This window comes from Accipiter gentilis, chromosome 2 (genome assembly GCF_929443795.1).
Source record: "Accipiter gentilis chromosome 2, bAccGen1.1, whole genome shotgun sequence".
NCBI classification, from domain to species: Eukaryota; Metazoa; Chordata; class Aves; order Accipitriformes; family Accipitridae; genus Astur; species Astur gentilis.
Genome location: NC_064881.1, coordinates 25707892 through 25727791, shown reverse-complemented (window position 1 = coordinate 25727791; position 19900 = coordinate 25707892). Strand labels below are relative to the sequence as shown.

General features: G+C 38.3%; 2 protein-coding genes across 7 annotated transcripts in view; one reads left to right on the top strand and one right to left on the bottom strand.

Annotated features, from left to right (window-relative positions):
• The window catches only part of CNGB3 (cyclic nucleotide gated channel subunit beta 3), a 70962-nt gene extending 62832 nt beyond the window's left edge, over positions 1–8130 (top strand). Inside the window, exons 16-18 of the mRNA XM_049819139.1 lie at positions 1027–1173; positions 3648–3828; positions 4975–8130. Coding sequence (XP_049675096.1) covers positions 1027–1173; positions 3648–3828; positions 4975–5214 — 568 coding nt within the window. The 3' untranslated portion in view covers positions 5215–8130. The remainder of the gene's footprint in view (positions 1–1026; positions 1174–3647; positions 3829–4974) is intronic.
• Positions 8131–9106: 976 nt separating this feature from the next.
• CPNE3 (copine 3) overlaps positions 9107–19900 on the bottom strand; it is a 32188-nt gene continuing 21394 nt past the window's right edge. For all 6 annotated transcript variants that reach the window (XM_049819309.1, XM_049819285.1, XM_049819295.1 and 3 more), the window contains 8 exons: positions 18932–19018; positions 18283–18342; positions 17376–17509; positions 16874–16928; positions 16721–16772; positions 15945–16078; positions 13625–13861; positions 9107–12160 (listed from right to left, as the gene is read on the bottom strand). In XM_049819309.1, the coding sequence (XP_049675266.1) occupies positions 12050–12160; positions 13625–13861; positions 15945–16078; positions 16721–16772; positions 16874–16928; positions 17376–17509; positions 18283–18342; positions 18932–19018 (870 nt within the window). In that variant the 3' untranslated portion in view covers positions 9107–12049. The remainder of the gene's footprint in view (positions 12161–13624; positions 13862–15944; positions 16079–16720; positions 16773–16873; positions 16929–17375; positions 17510–18282; positions 18343–18931; positions 19019–19900) is intronic.

The following is a 19900-nucleotide window of genomic DNA, read 5'->3' as shown; positions in this document are numbered from 1 at the left end:
TAAATAAAATATATTATCTGTATGATCTAATATTTATAAATATAGTATATATTTCATACTAAAACCAATATTTATATATCCTTGATTAATATTTTAGATAAGTATTTCTTCATATTTTATGGGGTCCAGACTATCCTTTATTAATAACTTTTAAATCTGGAGATTACTAAATATTCTCTGAAAGTATTAACTCATTGGGAAATATTTAAGGGACAAATTTTAGGGTAGATCTCCTTGAACACAGTGATAAGGCAATTTTAGTACTAAGAGTAAAATGCAACTTCTCTTGCATACTACCCCAGCTAAGAAGTGAAGTCTCTTCATTTCATTGCTTAATGCAAGATGAACATATTAATTTTTATTTGCACAACATCTAATTCTTACGTGGATATTCTTCCTATGGCCAACTTCTGCTTGCTAAATTGGTCTAATGCCTTACTTTGAAAACAAAATAGTCTTCTTTTTCTGGCAGACACATTTGTAACTGTCAGCCTGAAAGACCTTCCTAACCTGCATCATTCAATTTGCCAACATTCAAATGTGAGATGTGGTATGTGAGAAAACTGAAAACCAGAGTCCCACAGAAGTTATTCACTCAGGAAAATTAAAATTCTTGAAGAATAATTCATTCACTATAAATAACACTTTCAGCAATAACAGACTTGTGCTGCTCTACTTCTGATGTAAATAATTTTCAACAATAAAATTGAGGAGATGCCAAGTTCACATGAGGACTAAAACAAACACAGTCCTTGAAGTGGGTGTCTCTTTGGAGAAATGTCTCTACCTAGCAAGACTTTTCACAGTCCTTAGCATCTACGTATGCTTGACCAGTAGTCACAATTTGCCTTCCTAAGGCAAAAAGATATTTCTAATCCCAACCATAAAGGGCCTTTATAGAATGTCAGACAGAACAGTTGGGTACGTAAGTGAGCTTTATGATGACTTTAATGGACAACCACCAGCAAAGAGATTCCTCACTAGGTCAAATAACGATGTGACAGATGATGTTTATTTTCATTCCAGCCTATTAGCTGCAGGTGGAGGAAATCGAAGGACTGCTGATGTGGTGGCTCATGGTTTTGCCAACCTTTTCATTCTGGACAAGAAAACGCTCAATGAAATCTTGGTGCACTATCCTGACTCTGAAAAACTTCTTATGAAGAAAGCAAAGTATGTCCTAATAACAGTTTTTAAATCACATTATTTAGCTGCAGAATGGCAGTTGTGGCTTCTAGACAGATTTGCATTCCTTTCTTAGAAAAGTAACAGGTGTAAACATATTTGTATTTAGAGGTCAATTTGCCCAGTAGTATCTAGTGGAAGTCATGGTCTTGGCAGGGATTTCAAGGATTGTGGAAATGTGGTAAGTAGAATGAAGTCCTGAATGTAGTTGCCTTCTCCATTGTATTTAAGGTAACAAAACAAATAGGAGATACATATACGTATCAGGACTCCTTACATAGCCAAGAAAGAAACTGCAGGACAGATGTCAGTTAAAGAGTAGGTTTTCAAAGATGCAACTGAACACTCACAATTCTACAGAGATATGCTTCAATGCACCCACAGACCTGTATGCATTTCCAAAACCTTCAGCAGTAGTTAGGAATGGATTTAAAGTAAGGCCCAACAAGATGGAAGTACACAGATTAGAGAGGTGTGCATTTTGTTCAAAAGGGTTCTGAAATGGGATTTCAAACCCTAACTGCTGTTCATCTTGCTTTGGCTATAGCTTGCTAGGGTCACCATTTCTCCAGCTTTGAAAGGGCAAAATAGTGTCAGATTTTGTCATAAAACAAAATGTGTACCTTGCTACCTTGTAAAAGGTCCAAATACTTGAAACAGTTTGTCATTATTAGTATACTTCAGCACTCTTATTGTTCTCAGCTGTTGCTTTGCATTGCTAGCAAAGGTTGGAAGGTTGCTCCCAGACAGTTGAAATTCTACCAGAGAAGACTAAACGTAGCACAAGAGTGATGTTCTGTTTAGCGAAAGTGCTAGCAGATGGTTGCATTCAGCGTGTTTCAACAGCCCTGGTTGTCAAACAACAGTATCTTGAGAATCATCACATCCCTGAGGAATAAGGAACATAGACACAGAATGCGCTGATTTCCCAGTTTTCAAAACTAGCATCAACAGGTAGAAAGGTGGAACAAATCCACTGACTGATTGTCCCCAGCACTCATCCGTCCTGACTTTTCTCCACCTTTTTTATAAACAGTTGTATGACCAGTTACTTGTTATTCCTGTCTCTCTGTCCCACCCTGCTGCCTTCTGCTTTCTTCCCCATCCTAATCATACCCTGCCAAGACATTAAATTCTGTTTCCTCCGGATAGCCTTTCTCAACTGCAGGAGCTTGATCATCCATCCTTCATATCTGCACTCCTATTTGAGCTCAAAGCCCTCTCTAGATATCAGAAGAGATACAGGATATCCTGTTTAATTTGAAAGATATGTAGTACCTGCATGTATTCTGGTCACCTGTCTAGGCATCCACTAATTCTTCCAAAACTCCCATGCTCTGTATATGGTCAGCCATGTCTCTAGAAAAACTAGGCATCAACAGGTGATTTGTGCACTGTTTTGATAAAGATTGCAGTTCTGTTCAGTTTTGGAATCAAGTTATCAGTTGCTCTGCCCTGGAACATTTAAGTTAGAGTTCTCTGTGGGATTGCATTGGCCATCCCACACCTTTATTGGCCTCCTCGAATTAATATCAAAGGAAGAAATTTGTTCTATTACCAGCTGCCTGATAGTCACTGCATGGTCTTTACATAATAAACCCACGCAAGCTGCTGAGGTGTACTTTTTAAATTTATGTCAATAAAACTTTAAAAAAAGTAAAATCTTCACTTCTGAAATTCCCAAAGTTACAAACTACAAGACGCTTAAGAAAATTGTAGTATTATGGGATTTACTGTACTTCAGACTGCAAGTATAGTCCTTGTTCATAAAAAGCCTTAAATCAGCACAGGAACCCTCTGATTTTCACTGGTTCCATCTATCTCGGAACTATCATCTAATCTTTACCCTTGTCATTCATTCTCACTTCTTGCCATTATGGCTGCAAATCAGTACAGCTATAGAAGGGTGTGAAAATAGTCTGCCACATGCTTGGCAGTAATTTTTATATCTTCAAGGTGTCATCTTCTACTGAAGACAACTAAAAGTAAGTTCCGCTGTCTAACCTGACCTGTGAGAGATAAGCCATGCTGGAAGTTAGTTTGGTAAACTATTACTTGAACAGGCATCAGCTGGACTCCCAAATGAGCACTAAATGCTCTCTGAATTTCCATCCAGAAGGCCAGGTAAGAGACTGCCACCGCAGGTACAAGGCATCCATCTCCCTCCATACTACTTCTCACCTTATAAAATTCTCATCTGCTTTGCAACACCTTAATTTGAGCCTGCACTTGTTTATTCTCCAGCATATAGGTAAGCAGCTGCAAATTTGAGCAGTAGCCTCCAGCTCTGGAGGCTTACCTTTACCATTTCCAGCTTTGCTCTTGCCACTGCACTCGGGACCAAAAAAAATTGGCCGGAAAAGTTGCCAGATTTTCATCCATGAATATGACATTTTAGTTTTGCAGGAACTTTGCTCGGTTTCACAGCAATGCTGTGTGTTCTCATTCCTTCCTGTCTCCAGGGTGCTGCTGAAAACAAAGGGGAAACCTCCTCCAGGACCACCAGTGCAACAACCACGGGGCTTGGCTGGTCTCTTCGGGCAGAAACAGGAAACTCCAAAATTGTTTAAAGCGATGCTTGGAGGAAAAGGAAAAGAAGGCCTTGCCAAGCTGCTGCAGCTGAAGAGACAACAAGACGTTCAGGTAATGCCACAGAAATTAGACTAGATTCTTCCAGGTGCTGAAAGACACTGGGAGGGTTTAGGCAAACAGAGTAAATAAAAATGCAGCCTTACTGCAATCGACAGAAAAAACTCTCAGTAGCTGAGATATAATCACTGTACCTAATCTCTGTAAACACTAATTCTAAAATTTGGCTCAAATCTTCCTGGACCTGGACTCTATGCAGAACAGAGAAAACAAAAGCAAAGAAAAAGCAAGGGAAAAAGCAAGCAAACAAAAATCCTTAAAGAAATTAAGGATAAAATAGACGTTACAAAGACCCTAAGGGCATCTGATCTTCTAATTTTATGTTCACAACAGTAAATACAGAATGTCCTAACAGTAATCTGATCTAGCTGACTCAAACACATGGTGGACCCTTCCAACTCAAAGTCAGATTTCTGGTTGTCAAAAATCCTGAAGACAAAATTTAAAGTGTAGCCCACACAGCTAAAACTGATTACATCTCTAACATATTGCACTTATGAGAAAACTGCTATTTTACTTGATTAAAAATAATTCCCACATTATACTCTGTTCTGAGAAATGTTAATAAGAACCTGCTCAGTTCTACACATTTACCTAAAGGTGGCAGAATCCTTTTCTGTTATTATAGGTGAACTGGCTGTGCTTTTATTTATTTTTTTAAGTTAAATAAAGAACTTTGCTTACACAGATGACTACAACACTATAATTGGAGCAGAAACATTGGTCAATTTAATGTGTGTTTGTGAACTTAACAGCAAATAGGCTTTGCCAAGGAATTGGGGCACTGGGCAACATGATGAGATTTACGTAACATCTTTTCTTTCTAAACTAGTGTAAGTACATAAAGGAAGGCAAGACCTGAGGAATGGTTGTGTGCCCCAAAACGTGCCTGTTTCATCCTGCTGTATTAATAAGAAGCAGATACTATCACAATCCACAAGCTTCTCCTAGGTTTTCTGTTGACATTCTGATTCTGAAATTGTGTTTTTCATTTAGAAACTGATTTTCAGCATCTAAATACAAATTTACATATGTTGCATCACAGTATCCATGCTGTGCCTTTCCACTGCATATACAGAATAGAACTACTTCCTGAATTTCTTCTGCAGCATTAGAAAACATTTAATTTCTTGTTTCTAGGAAACTCAGGCTGAAGCAGAGAATAAGCCTGAACGAGAAGAGAAGAAACCCGTGGAGCCCACAGCCTCATCTGCACCTCCTGCACAAAAGGAAGAGCCAGATACAGGCGCTAAGCCTAAACCTGCTGTTATGCACAGGGGAACCACTAATGAGTCTCTGATCATTAGTATGTCCCCATCTCCCAGAGCAGGAGAAGGAGAGATCCTTAAAGTTGAAGTTAAAGAGAAAACCAAGAAATAGATGGTGCTTTGGGCTGTGGCCCCATCTATTGTCTTCCTGAATCCAGAAGGCTAGCGTGACTTTGCTTTTGAGTACAGAAGATAATAGTAGAGATTACTCGAGAAAAATCTACCCCAGTTCCTCTTCTTCTCTCCTTCCTCCCCTGACAACTGGACAAATTATTTATATACTTACCTCTTAACCTTGAGCCTGAAGAGAAAACCTTTGATGTAATAGGAATTAGAGCTCAGATTGTATTTCAGGACCACTTGTTTCTTGTTTGATCCATGCTCTCCCTTATCTCTTACTCTGTCTTGTTCCTGCTTCTCCTCTTCCCTCTCCTGTTTATCCTTGCTTTCTTACTGCTGTTCCTGCTGCTCAGTTTGCTCTTAATTTTTGTATGTGTTCTTTTCTATTTTCTTTTCTGGTTTCCCATAGTTATCCTTTTTCTGGTTACTGCCCTACTGTTGCTGAGGTTACTCATGTTTCTCTCCATCCTTCTCTCTCCTCCCCTTATACTTGTAATCAGTGACCTGCTTTTGTGACCAGCATGGCTCAGTGCAGAAAGCTGTGATGCTGTGTGTTGGGATGTTTTAGCTTGGGACAGAGGGCCACAAAACAAAACCATTGTCAAAAAATAAAATCACAAAATCCACAAGGGGGAAGCAGACTGCAGAATTATTGCCAGCTCTCTGAAAGCAGGAACATTTGCCCCAGTTGTCTTTGACTGGTGAATAAACATGGCGGAGACTTAGATATTAGCCCCCACCCCAGGGGTGACCTTTAACTTTGGGCTGCTGATTTACATACTTGATCTTCTCAAGGGATTGGGCATTAATAATGCTCTCTGAAAAGCAAGCAGCTGATACTGGCTAACTTTCTGAAGAATCTTGGTATTTAAACTGGCCATTTCAAAAATAAAGGCTATTTTACAAAAAGCAGGATTTGCAGTTTCTGACTCTGTGGTGCAGAGTTTCAACAAATGCTCCAGTTGTTCACCTCTATCATAGACCTTGATTGATGGTGCAAAGTGAGCCCTGTGCCTTACCAGGGCTGAGCTACATCATACCTGTGAACTAAAGTAAATCCTTTATGAGTGCCACAGCTGAGTGGGATACAGCTTCCTAACAGGGAGCTCCCACACTGTCAACCTTCTCTATTGAGTCATCACAGAAAGGGATGCAATATTAAACAAAAGGCTGAAGCTGTATTTTAAGCTTAATTCTCACGTACTTTTTTCTCTTCCATGGGTTTGCAACTCCTCTCTCCCCCTATCCGCTTTCAGTCCCCGCCTGTGAGGAACCAAGAGACTGTCAGAGACTGTGGCAACCATTTTGTCTCAGCCAACCAAGCATGTAGCAGCAAGCAGCCAAAACAGGACGGGTCCTGCGGAGGTGGGGTAGTGATCTGTTTCTGGGAGGCTTTCTAGCAGTTGTGCCTCAAAGAGGCTTTCTGGCAATTCTCTTTCTGGGAAGTTTGCTAGCATTTGCACTTGAGACATTTTGCCACAGTTGGAGTTTTGCCACAGGCCCTTACCATGGCAGTTGTTTATACAAGTTCAATGGGATAAGGGGGCATCAGTAACACACACAGACACACTCCCCCCCTTCCCCCCCCGAATTTTTGAGAAAACCCTACAACACTTGCGCAAAGGCCTCTCGGATGAGGGTGAAAAAGGGGGAAGAGACCGAGCCCCAGGCCTGCTGCCTGAGGAATCCATACAGCTACTTCTGAGACTCCTTCCTCGCTCGATCCAAGGGTGGTGATTCCTCTCTTTTTTTCTCTTTCTTCTCTCTCTCTCCCCCTCCTATCTTGTTGTTAGGAGTATTTTGCTACGGCTGTTAGGTGTCAAGTTTTTTTTCGAAGTATCTGCTACGCCAAATTTAGCCACACTTGTGTTATAAGTCAACATTAAATAAAACATATTTTGAGCGTTTAGGAGCCATTGTCATGACTCCTACCCTGGGATTCGCCAAGCGAAACAGGGTGTTGAAATTCTCCCTGTCCCTCCTGAGTCATTGTCATGACTCCTGTGCGGCAATGGACCATCTAAAAGATCACCTCCCCTGAGCCCACCGAGCGGGACGGGACACCACTGGATCAACAGTTTTGGGAACTAAAACCATTACACAGAGGCCAAGCCAAGAAATTGTAAGGGCAGGCTTCACAGCTCCTCAGCTAACCAGCCAACCACAGAAGGCACTGTGCCAAAATTAAACATTCAATTTGCAAGCTATATATGATCCTGCAGGCTATGCATTCTGTAGGCCTGCTCTTTGAACGCCTTTGAACTTCTCTCATCACAGGCAAAGCTGGCAACCCAACCAGAATCAGTGGGAGCTTTCACCAAGTCAAAGCTGGATGACTGAATTCCGTATGTTGTGTATTCCACACATCCTCTGACATGACCAAAACCCAAATCTCTTTCAAAAAGAAAGTTCTGCTGCATTAACAGTGAGGTCAAGGTTCAACTGCTACATGGAAAGAACCATCTTTAATTGTACGTTACTTGTTTGGTATGTAAAAAAAAAGGATGTCACAACAGAGGTAGAAAATTATAAGATTAATCATAAAGACTTACTCATCTATTGCACATCCAGGAACGTCTCAATACAATCTCAAAATTAGAAATAATGCAGAACTGCTTCACAAATGAGGCCTTCTGTGAATAATGATGATCTATGAATTCATTACAATATATGATTCTCAATTTTTTTGAGAGTTGTCAAAACATTGTGGAAAGGAAGAAAAAACATAACCTCCCATATTTTAACATTTTTTATATTAATTAGTAAAGCACTCTCTCACTGCAAAAGATCCAATCCCCTTCTGCCTACACGTGCTACCAGGTAACTTCAAACATTCTCACTATTGGCATTTTTAAGTTCATCAATCATGCACTGACATATATTACAAAGTAAGGGCTGAGATTGCAGCAGCAAGTGTTACAGTGCAGCAACAGAGCATCATCCCACAAGTTGCTGCTTTGCTACAGCTCTTAACAGCTCAGGATTGCAGGAAAGCCTGTCAGTTCTGTCTGCAAAATTACCGTTATGCACAGTTCTCGAGTTCCTTAGACCCAAAATGAAAGAGAAGTGTCAGTGTTTGCAGAAGATCATGGCCACACACAAGTAACATCCATCTGGTTTTCTCTGACATCCTACTTTTCTGTTGTTGGAGTATTTTCCCCTTCCCTGAATTCCACCATTTTTAGACATAGGCAGGGGAAGGAAGGGTCCAGGAATCCAAGTTGCAACTATTTATAGGGTTTTCACCAGAAAGAACAACACAAGAAATGTCAAGATGTATTAAATCCTTTCAGGAACTAATTCTACCTTGTGGATCCTTGACTGGTGGAGAAGTTGAGTGAATTACTCTGAAGCACTCTGAACTTCCAGTATCAAAGCTCACTCAGGTTCTGTATGGCATCATGCTCTGCTGCAATACTATCTCTAGTATCTCTGCCAATAAAAGCATCTCAGACTTGACTACACTTGAATGTAAAGAAACCGAAGGGTGGAGTAGAACGATGTATTTGAAAATTAAAATAACCAAATCTCCATGACTCTCTACTTAAAATGTAGACACTGTTCTGAAAAAAGTTTTGGAAAATCTGATAATAATTGCATGAAATACCATGCATGGGAGAACTCTAACATGGCAAAGAGCATGAAACAGTCACTGCTAAAACCATCCCATTTCACAATATCTTCTTGCTAAAAGCCAGTATGAGATGCTTTATGAAATATACATTGCACATTCATAACCACTGAGCGAAAAGGCATTTTTCCTTTCATCTGATAATACCTGTTATAAATCTGAGCTGTTCAGCCTGTGGAATACTCATCATAGGAACTGCAAAAGCAGCATTTATCATTACATAGAAAATGCTGAATACAAAAGCACAACAGAGTAACAGGATATTGAAATTATATTTTGAATGCATAGATATTGTAATCAGTTAACTTCATCAGAAATGAAATACATAGGAAAGTAAAAAATACAGGTTACAGGTTATTTCTCTGCTGTACATATGTATATAATCACGACCATTAAATGGCAAAACGCATCCGATTACAAAAAATGCTATACATGATTTTTATCACAAGGTGGTGCAAGTGACCTATAAGCACATTCACTTTACAAAACTGACAATATTTTGCTTTGTCACCCTCAAGCTAATAAGGCATTTTTTACATGTAAAAACAAACAAAAAATGGCAAAACAACATAGTAACTACCCTCCCCCTTGATTCACAATCTGCTGCATTCCTTGACTCAGAATATTGCTTCAGCTTAACTTGTAAGTTTCCGAATTTTTCAACAAGTGTTAGCTGTACACCTCTAAGAGAAATTATACCTGAAAAATGGTTTGAAACACTTTTCTTTTACATAGAATAGGGCACATTAAGAAGTAGGTATTGTTGATATGCTATTTAATTCCCTAAGCTTGAGGAACATGGGGGCACTTTTCCAGTAAGGGATAATGAATTCTCTACTGTAGAAACTCAGAATTACCGTATAGAATACAGACAAAACAGAAGGTTTTATTTTATATTAAGCAGGTATTTAGTACAATAATACCTATCAACATATGTAAATGCATTTAAATGCACTTCCATGGCAGCTTAAAACAGAATTGGTAACAGAACTCAGATGCAGCATTATATTTTTGGCAGACAGCTCAGAGGAACTTCAGTAGTATCCTGTACTCCTATCAGTAGTACTCACCCACTTCGATTAATCTAGACAAAGCATTAATACTGCATCCAGTTATCTCTGTACATGGAGCATGTAGCTGTGAAACAGTTTACTGTTCCAAAATCATACAATATCAATTTGCAGCAGTGTGATTTAGGTTCATTATAACTACTTGCTTGATCTTAATATTTTGTGTTGCATATCTGGCATGACACTTCATTATAATTTACGTATGAAGTAGAAACACATTTGCACTACGCTGATAAAAAGATGTCTGTAAATTTTTATATAAACACATGAATTAGATTTAAAAAAAGAAAGAGCTTGGCTTAATATGAAACAAAATCTCTTCCTCAGTATTCCACTACTGAAACTATTCAGGATCCCTTCCACCAAGGAAAATGGAGTGGAGAATAACACATTCATTCATGATTGGTAACTAGTCAACTGTCTACAAAACATTTGCATGTTTTACAGGATGTGTAAGACAATCTCGGTACATATACCTTTCATCCATCAATGTTAATGTGAATTCAGATGCTTGACAGGAGTATACATGTATGGAAAGAAAAAACAAAAAAACCCAACCACACATTGCAGCTCCAGCAACTAAAAAGAAGTCACATACACTATGACCTGCTGCAATCTTGAGTGCCAAAGTATTCTAAATTTAGTGTTAGCCCATTCTGTTCTTACATGTTACAGGTAAGCCATCCACAATCAGATCAGTCAGATACCTGACTCTAAACCACTTCAAATGTGAAACTGCAAAATTAATGTTGAAGATGGGCATTTTGGAAGTGATAAATGAGACCTTTACATCCACTTACTTTACATGCACCGACAGGATCAGAAGAGATCCTCAGCAAGCAGTATGCAACTGAGAGACAAGAAAGCTTCATCTGTCCACTAAGCAAACAATATGATTTACACTTGGTGTAAATGGTTAAGAGAAAATTCAAGCCAAGAAAATAAACCAAAATTGTTTGCCCTAGAGAAACGCAGTATGATTACACGATTAGAGCTTAGAGACTTTATGTCTTCCTACTGGGAGAGAAGAAGGAAGATCGGGGGTTTTGCAGGTATTTTTCATTAGTAGGCTCATGACAAAGAAGCATGATTCAAAATGACAAAACCAATATAGGTAGCACTTTCAAGAACTGCCTTTGCTTGAAAATATGCAGTTATAAATCAGACAAAACTTTTTAACTAGAAAGTGAATTCCCATTTCACAAAAAGCCCTTTAAAGATCAGTAGTCATGACTCTTATGGAACAAAAAGAAAAAAACCCACAACCAAACCAAAACAAAACCCTGACCAAAATAAAATCTGGAGTTCCTGTTTTCCAGCACAGTACACACTGAAATACATCTTACAGCCTTTACAGTAGTAGCCTTGAAGGCCAATAGTATTCTGAGATGTTAGAGGTTCACCTTGATTCACCCTAGTTATTCCTGTACTACCTTAAGAGAATGTATACTATAAAAGAATATATACTTTAATGACTTGTTTGGCTTATGTTCACACAGCCCTGAATCCCAGGCATTGGCCAAAGGCACTGAAGTGGCAAACGTAAAGTAGGCATGCAAGGAGGGCCTTTATGCTCTGTTCTGGCACTTGTTTAATTATGAAACTCCTGTGACAAAATTTTGCTCCGGTGGCTTAATAGACAGAGAAGCTTAAAGTATTCCAGATTTGTTGAAGCACATACAAACTTTTATCTGCTTGGTGGGGATATACCCTCTTTTTCATTTCAGACTGGTTTTACGACCACTGAGAAACTGCAGTCCTCAGTGCTGATCCCACAAAAGTAATTGAACACTCCCACTGGCCATATTTATCAAACAGGCAGCTGTTCCACTTCCACCCCTTCTTCCCCTTCTCTCTGCATATTCAACCTCTTTTTTTCCACTCTTATTTTGCAAAATAAAATGCACCCATGCAAGCCCTATCTCTCAAATCAACATCAATATTAACACAATTAGATTTTGGCCCTTAAAAGGCACATTTGGCAAAGTGATTTGCAGGCAAAAGCTAACAGACATTACCACACAGAGGCGTGTGTTTACAGGTATACAGAAGTATCTTGAGAACCAGAGTCTGCAGATACAGCAAGTAAAGCAAGCACAAAGTCTCAGCTTCCCTGCTCAGCCCATTCACTTTACAGCAGGATTCTTAGGAGGCTGCAGTTTGTAGGTGCTGAAGTAGTTCACCACTTGCTGAGGGATTTCTGCCAGGACACACTGCGCCAGAGCTTCTTTTGGAGACTTAGAAAGAAAGAACATCAAGTTTCAGTTTTCACCAAATTTTAACAGAGATCCTAAGACGGGTAATAAGCAACTCCTCTACTAGACCAATTTAAAGTCTGACATTTTATAGAGGGCTTTACACAGTGCCCTTGTGGGACAGGTGGAAGCTTCTCTGACATCTTTACCTGCTCGCTCCCATTACCAGGAATCAGCTGGCTGCCTCGTTCCACTTAAGTAACAGGAGCTGGGTGCTCAAAGGGCTGCCATGTCTTAAGATACCTTTTGTCATGTGAAATATACACACACACAGAGTGCAGATGTTGAACTTCAGCCATGTAAACACACTTCCACTATCTGCTTAAGATGATACTTCAGGGGCTTGTCCAATCATCTGCAACCTTTTGCACCAAGTCTCATCCACAGTAACTGTTTTGCTACAGAGCAGCTCTTCTAAGAGATAGTTTTTACTGTAATACTAAGTATCCACGGGAAAAAAGCACCCCATTTGCTAGAAACTGAAAGCATTTGGATGTGTATTTTTATGTTGAATATTGACCCTAGTTACTCTACATCCAAGTGCATTATTCAGTAAGTATATTCTATATTGATTTTGCTCTCTTTCTCTTTTCAGTTAGCCTAAGTTGCTCTGAGATTAAACAAAGAATTTGTATCAAAACTAAAAACAGAAATACAAAGACAAAATACGAAGGTATAAGGATTAATAGGGTTAATATGAAGAAACAAAACCAAATTAGAACATATTAGGATGGAAACAAAAATAATGACCTTATCTTCCCTATCCTGAGGAAACTTTTGTTTTGCTGTTTGATTTTTTTTAAATCAACTACTTCCAGCGATATGGCATTTAGAAGTCGGACTATATTAGCCTGTGCATATTTATTGGGTACTACAGCAAAAAATCAGGACTCCATTCTTTCAACACCTATTTTTTTGGTATATTTGCTTTAATGAAAATGAAAACTATCACCACTATTGTGCCCACACACAATTTCTACTGATTACGACCTCCCTGATTTAACCTTGAATTTTAACACTGCACTAAAATGTGAGACGAATCCACGTTTACAAATGGACATCCACAATAAAAAACACTTTACCATAAGAACAAAACCACAATAAGTTCTTCCTCCCAAATGAAAAACACATTCATCTGTTTAATCAAGTCTGGGAGAGATTTATACAAAGGTCATTCTCCTGCAGCAACTTATCAGAAATGCAGTGCTGAAACCAGAAATTGAGTCTTTTTAAACATGCATCAGCAGACCTAACGGAAATTCTACAGATGCTGAAGTCTTTTGTCTTTTTTTTTTTTTTTTTTTTTAGCATTTGATAAAGACTAATCTCAGACTTCAGAGTTTATTTTAGAGACACTGCAAAAGCTTAGGACTATACATAGGATTATCCTAGCAAACCCAGCATACCTCTACAATATTTATTAAGCATACCATTAAGTTTACTTACATTTTGGAATTTTCTGAATGGCACAAACTGGACAATGTCTCTGACAGCTGGTTCTCCTGATGAGGACCTGAGAACGCCATTGTCACCATCAAGAAACTCCATAGCATCGAAATCTGCTCCTCCAACACCAACAATGATAATGGACATAGGCAATTTCGAAGCATTAACTATGGCAGTTCGAGTTTGATCAAGGTCTGTTATCACACCATCCGTTATGATCAGAAGTATAAAGTATTGCTGTCAAATCAATACACACTGTGTTATGACAGAGAAATAGAAAATGTGTAGACATGTACACTTAGAAAAATGCACACACAGACTACATACTGTTGTTACTTTGAGCATGTTCAATGCACTCACTGAATTTTACAATCAAACATCTTAAGTTGTGGTCAGGCTTCATCTGTACAGTACAAAGAAATTTATAAGGACAACATAATCAATCCTGTAAAAGAAGTCATCTTTAAAGAGCCATCTCCCAAAAAAACAATGGTATCACCCTTCTCCTCCACTCCAAAATCCCCAGACAAACCAACAGTTAACCTATCATCCAAGTATTTGTCCTAGGATAGATGGCAGTTTAACACCTGTGAAACTTGTATTTGTTTCCTTTCTGGTCTATCAATACCTTTATGAAATGCTAGCCTTCGTTTCATTCAGTTAAGAACAGATGAACAAAAAAGTGCTACCAAGGGTAATGGAACAGGCCTTCATTTTCACAATGTATCCCTAAAATCCTAAACATAGATTAAAACACATCTTTCTGTACCAAAAACCAGAATGCCCTTTTTTAAATTCCTTTAATCATGTTTTCTAGCTGCTTTATTAAGTTAATTACCTAGGCATCTGAAACCACCTTGCAGTATTTCGGTAATTTATTCAAGTACCACTTGAGTTACTTCCACTATACTGCCAAGGCTTCTAAAAGTTGGTATCTTCGCCTCTGTTCTGGATTGACGTACCAAGAACAAACTAGAAGTACAAAGTTCAGAAACTACCAAATTCCTGAACTTCTGGTCTTCTCTCACTTGGTTCATTTCAGATGATTCCTGGGCAGCACAAATGTAACTTCCAGAGGTACTCCCAGTATTCTCAGAAATCTTCCTCTTCAGTACTTTGCTTCCCATCTTCCCTTATCTGCCTCCAAAATAACTGGTCTTCCTTTATCTCTGTGTTCAGGTATCACCTTTTCTCATGGCTTCCCACCACTCCACTCCCCCACTCCAGAAAGAATGTCTACAAAGCAGCCATGATCAGAGAAGGCTATAACTAGTGGCATGATAGCACATCACATTGGATTTTTTTCTCTCTTCTTATACTTCCCCTGTACTGAAAAAAACCCAACACCAAAACCAAAAGCCAACCCAAAATACCTACAATATGCATTAAATGGGCAAGGCAGCAAAATTTCTTCAATACATGCTTTTAGGCAGAAAAAATAAAGCTCTTGCTAGGCATATTGCAGTCTCAGAAAAAAAAAGTACAAGAGGTTTTGCTACTTTCCTAATATATATATATATGACAGTTACTACTGAAAGGCTACCAAAGCAAAACCTTATAAACTTCTTGGCATGTGAAAATCAATAGCTCTTTTCCAAATTGGTTTCCACAGGTACTTTAATATGCAAAAATAGCTGATTTTACTTCCTGATTTTACATGACATCTGAGATACTAGTATTTGCCATCATCGATGATTTAGGATATATATGGTTTCAGATTTCCTAAACTTGCATGGAATATTATCTAAATGGTTCAATACTCAAAACTTGCTTTTCAGACCTCCTATTTCTTAATAAGGTCAACAACTCATGATAGGGAGGAGAGCACAGCACATATAGCACCTAAAGCTTTATAGTATGGACAGTTAATTATCTATGGTGGTAACTAGGTGTCAGGAGCTATATCCTCCATTTCTTTGATACCTTACTGAATTCTGTCTCTCAGCTATCTGATATGAAACAAGGTCTAGTTGATTTTTCTCAGCTGACGTTAGATCATTCGCCTGTATGCCAAGGCTTAAATTAGAATTTAACACCTATATAGCACTGCAAGAGCTTTGAATAGAAGATACCATAAAGGTGCCATGTATTTTTAAGTTGATATTTCAACTCTGAAGAGTTTATTTAATTTAGGAGACAATTGTTGTGTACGATCTGCAAAAATCAGTTAGCTTTTATATCGTTTTAACGGTACCAAACATCAATTCACAAGGTAAATGGCCAGCTGTTGAAACATACTTAAAAGAGAAAAATAGTATTTATAAACTAGAAGGGAAAGAAAAAAGTAAGCAGAATACACATACTACCCTAAAGAACTTACAGATGCTGTTTGCTGTTGTGTAGCTGCAGCAGCAAATCTTGCCACATGATTTATAATTGGAGAAAAATTTGTTGGCCCATATAACTTCACTTGAGGAAGACAAGCCCGGTATGCATCAACAATGCCTTGGATTCCTAGAGAACACAAATAGACCATATTATTTTTTTTATATTAGAATTAGGATGTTTTGAAGCATTCCATTTTCCTAAAACACTGTATATATCGGTTATTTAAAGTGATGATGCAAAGATTTAAAACTAACCATGATAAAAAAAAAGAATTATTCACGAGCAATGGAGGCCTTCAGCTTGACCAATGCTTAATGCACATGCTTAACATGCTTGGCTTCATGTCAACAGAAATACTGTACACTCAAGTGTGTGTAACTAATTACAACAGTTCCCTTTGCCTGGCAGCTTGTGGTAGTTACTAGTGTGATCAGAGAGGCCACGTTGAACAGGCACTAGCAGCATCATACTCAAACCAGACAACTCCACACCAGCAGTGAAGCAGAATGAAGTGGCTTAACAACATGACAGAACCGTTCCCAGCTTACCTGTACTGTGCCCTAGATCTTTAAAACTTATTTCACAAATCATTACAGAAGAGAGACCAAATGCTATTTCTATTATCTAAGAAAACAGTTATAAAACCGTTTCCTGCTACATGACTAAACTCATTATTTAATTAGAACAACACGCTACATAGTTCACTTTTCAAGTGTGTTTATCCCTTCACCTTCGACATTTTATTCTCTAGGTCTTTCTCAGACTTACCATTACAGAATGGGTTTGATGGGTTAAAATTTAATGGGAACTCATGTGACACCTGTCAATACACAAAAGACATAGTCAGGACTGTATATATAATCTCCTCCTGAAGTAAGTGCTTTTAGTTGTCTCATGTAGTGCATTTACCTATCCCATTACCTGAAAGGAAGGAGGAATTTGTGCACCAAATCCAAAGGCTGGAAACATCTTATCTCTAAAAAAGTAATTTTAAAGAAAATGAAGTGTGTTCCTTTAAAAGCTGTCACAGTTCAGTAAGTTAGCTAATCAGTGCTGCTTTTGAGCATTAAAAATGCTGTTTATTAAGCATTAAGAGGCAAAATTAAATGGAAGTTCCCCCCGTAACTGTTTCTAGGACCAAAACCAATCTTTACCACCAAATTGGCAAGAATGCAAGCATTTATTTAAATTAATGCTGCTCTTTACATCACAGATGAAAAGCCTTGCTTGCCTGCTGTAGACACAAGCTTCTGCTTCTGATTATGTGATCGCGCAGTGATTATGAAGTCTTTTTTAGCTCTACATTTCAGCTCAGAAGTTTCATTCCAATATATCTGTTGGCATCTTCAACACCAGTTTAAGAAATTACCACAAAAATCAATATATACCTAAAAAATTATTTAAATAAAAATCTAAAACTTACGTATCGTAATCCTGAATGACCATTCCCACAGACCAAATGGCTGTTAGGTATTCATTCACTCCATTAGGGCTGAGGTAATGCAGAGAGTCTGGAGAGCGAGGGTCCCCATTGGACCCTGTAAAATCTATTCCCACCTGTCAAATGCAATATGTATATCAAATTGCTGTTAGAGGTAAATTATGTTTCTTATCTCTGGCAAAGCCAAAGTGAAAATCATGAAAGAGTTGTAAATAGTCGTTACCAGGACATCTACAAATCTAACAGGCACAATACATAGATGCAGGTTTCTTGGAATATTAACACTCTTAAAACAATGCCACTACAAAACCAGCAGAAGGCTCTGCATCTCTCAGAAGGGCTGAAATGACTTTTATCTGTCAGGTTTTCGTTGTTTTTTTACTTTCAGTTACCATTCACAGCAGCTCTTCAACAGCTGTTACATTAATTTCATCCTGTATCTTGCCATACACATATTTTGTCTCAGAAGTACGACCAGCCAGACATCACAGAAGCCTAGAGATAGTTCATTCTCTGACCTCAATGGCAAAGGGCCTTGAAAACCACCATTAAGGGCAAAAGTGAAATCCTTGGTCAGAAAAAGGGCAGGCAGGGGAGCCCTTATGAAAAGGAAACTTGAAGGAAATCAGATAACTGTAAATGTCTTCTTGGTCTCCTAACTACAGGTTCAGAACTTTGTGCCCTGAGTAAGGGAAATAATTTTTTCTTAACAGACTAGATGGGCTCTAGCAAAATGGCTTCCCCCCTCCATGCTACAGAAAAAAAACAGCAAAAAAAAAAAACCCAAAAAACCAACCCCAATAATCAAATTAAGAGCACAGGCAATCAATCATATGCTTCAGTTTGTTCCAAAACTCAAAAGCTACTTTATATAAATGATTTAACTTACTGTGAAATTCAGCTGACACCCACCCATGATGTAATCAAGGAATGTGCATTCTACTAGGATCTAAAAATAGAAGTTAAAGATAGAAATTGACTTTTTTTTTTTTAATGGGAGAAAAACAATAAGTATTATTGCAGCAACTTTTGAGGTTCCGCATTTGTTATCTTCACCCATGCAAAGCACTACTTTTTCTCTATAGATATCCCATCCACCCACTGCAGTGAGGATATTTATAGCATATGCCATCACACACTCAGTGCATCAGTATCAGGCCTTTTACAAAATACAGACAGACAACAAAGAAGCTCCAAAAGCACTATCATTTATAAAACAACATATTACAACAGACTTACCAGATTCTAATTCACCATAAAACAGTGACTTGGGGAATGCAGTGGTTCAGGAATGGCCTTACAAATTGGTAAGCGACCTTTGCCATATAGATGGCATCTTCAAGAGAAAGTGAGGAGATAGGGTAGGACAGACACATGATTCAGCTGTCAATCTGTCTCCTTATATGAATCAGAGCTCTAAAATATTTACTGTGTCTGGAACTTTCAGACATTTTAAAGTTGAGGGTGAAGGCATACTAGATGAGAACTGCTATGCCTGAACACTTAAAAACAGAGTTATACCAGAATGTATTACTGACCTCACAGTGCTTAACACTCACAATGCCAGAGTTTTTATAGGTTTTTTTCTTCTGTCTTTTCTTTTCATTGATACATTCAAATTCAACCTGCATGAATGCAAACAAATCCAACAAAAGCACTATAAATATCATTTACGCAGCAAATTTAAAAATTCATTATTCTAGGACTGATACTTTGGGCTTGTATTAAAAATGCAGTTTATTTCACTATCCGGCAAAATTAAACCCAGCCTGCTCAAAATCAGCAAAAAAAACCCCATTATCAAGACAGAAATCCTCTCTTACTCAAAAGTTACAAATACATTTGTTCAGACAACTGTACTTCAACCAGACAAAGAAATTCTGTACCATTTTCCCCCTGAGGATTCTGTTAACAACTTTCTTTTTGGTAAAGACACAGTGATTCAGGCAAAGCATCACTGTTTCCAGCAGCTGTGGCAGTAACTTATGAGATAACAGGGTTATGTTGAAGCTTTCCAAACTCAGTTGTTGAAGCTTCAGCAACTAAACCAATAACTTAACCTCTGAGTGTAATCAACAGCTAACCAGGTTAAGCAGCTCCTGCCATCATACATTCATGATGGCACAATGCAGCGTGTCTGATGCATAAATAGTCTGAGGAGGTATTCCAGACACGTCTTCTGGCTCAGTGCCAGAAATAGGTTCCACTGCTTTGGTTTAAATTAATTAAGTTTTAAGAAATGATCTTGCAATTAATCAAGTGAAAAAAATGCACTAACAAGGTCAGCACCTGAGAAATCTACATGCCTCTTTTTTACCTTCTTTGTTTGGACATTTCACCCCCAGCATCACTTCTATTTGACTTACTTTAGTACTACGTCAGTTGGTGAGGTACTCACTAATAACAGCCATGAGATACATAGCATTTACAATCTTTCAACTACATTTTATAATCCTCCAACCAGAGCTCACTAACAGCATGCTTAGGGGGAAGATAAACCTTAAGGG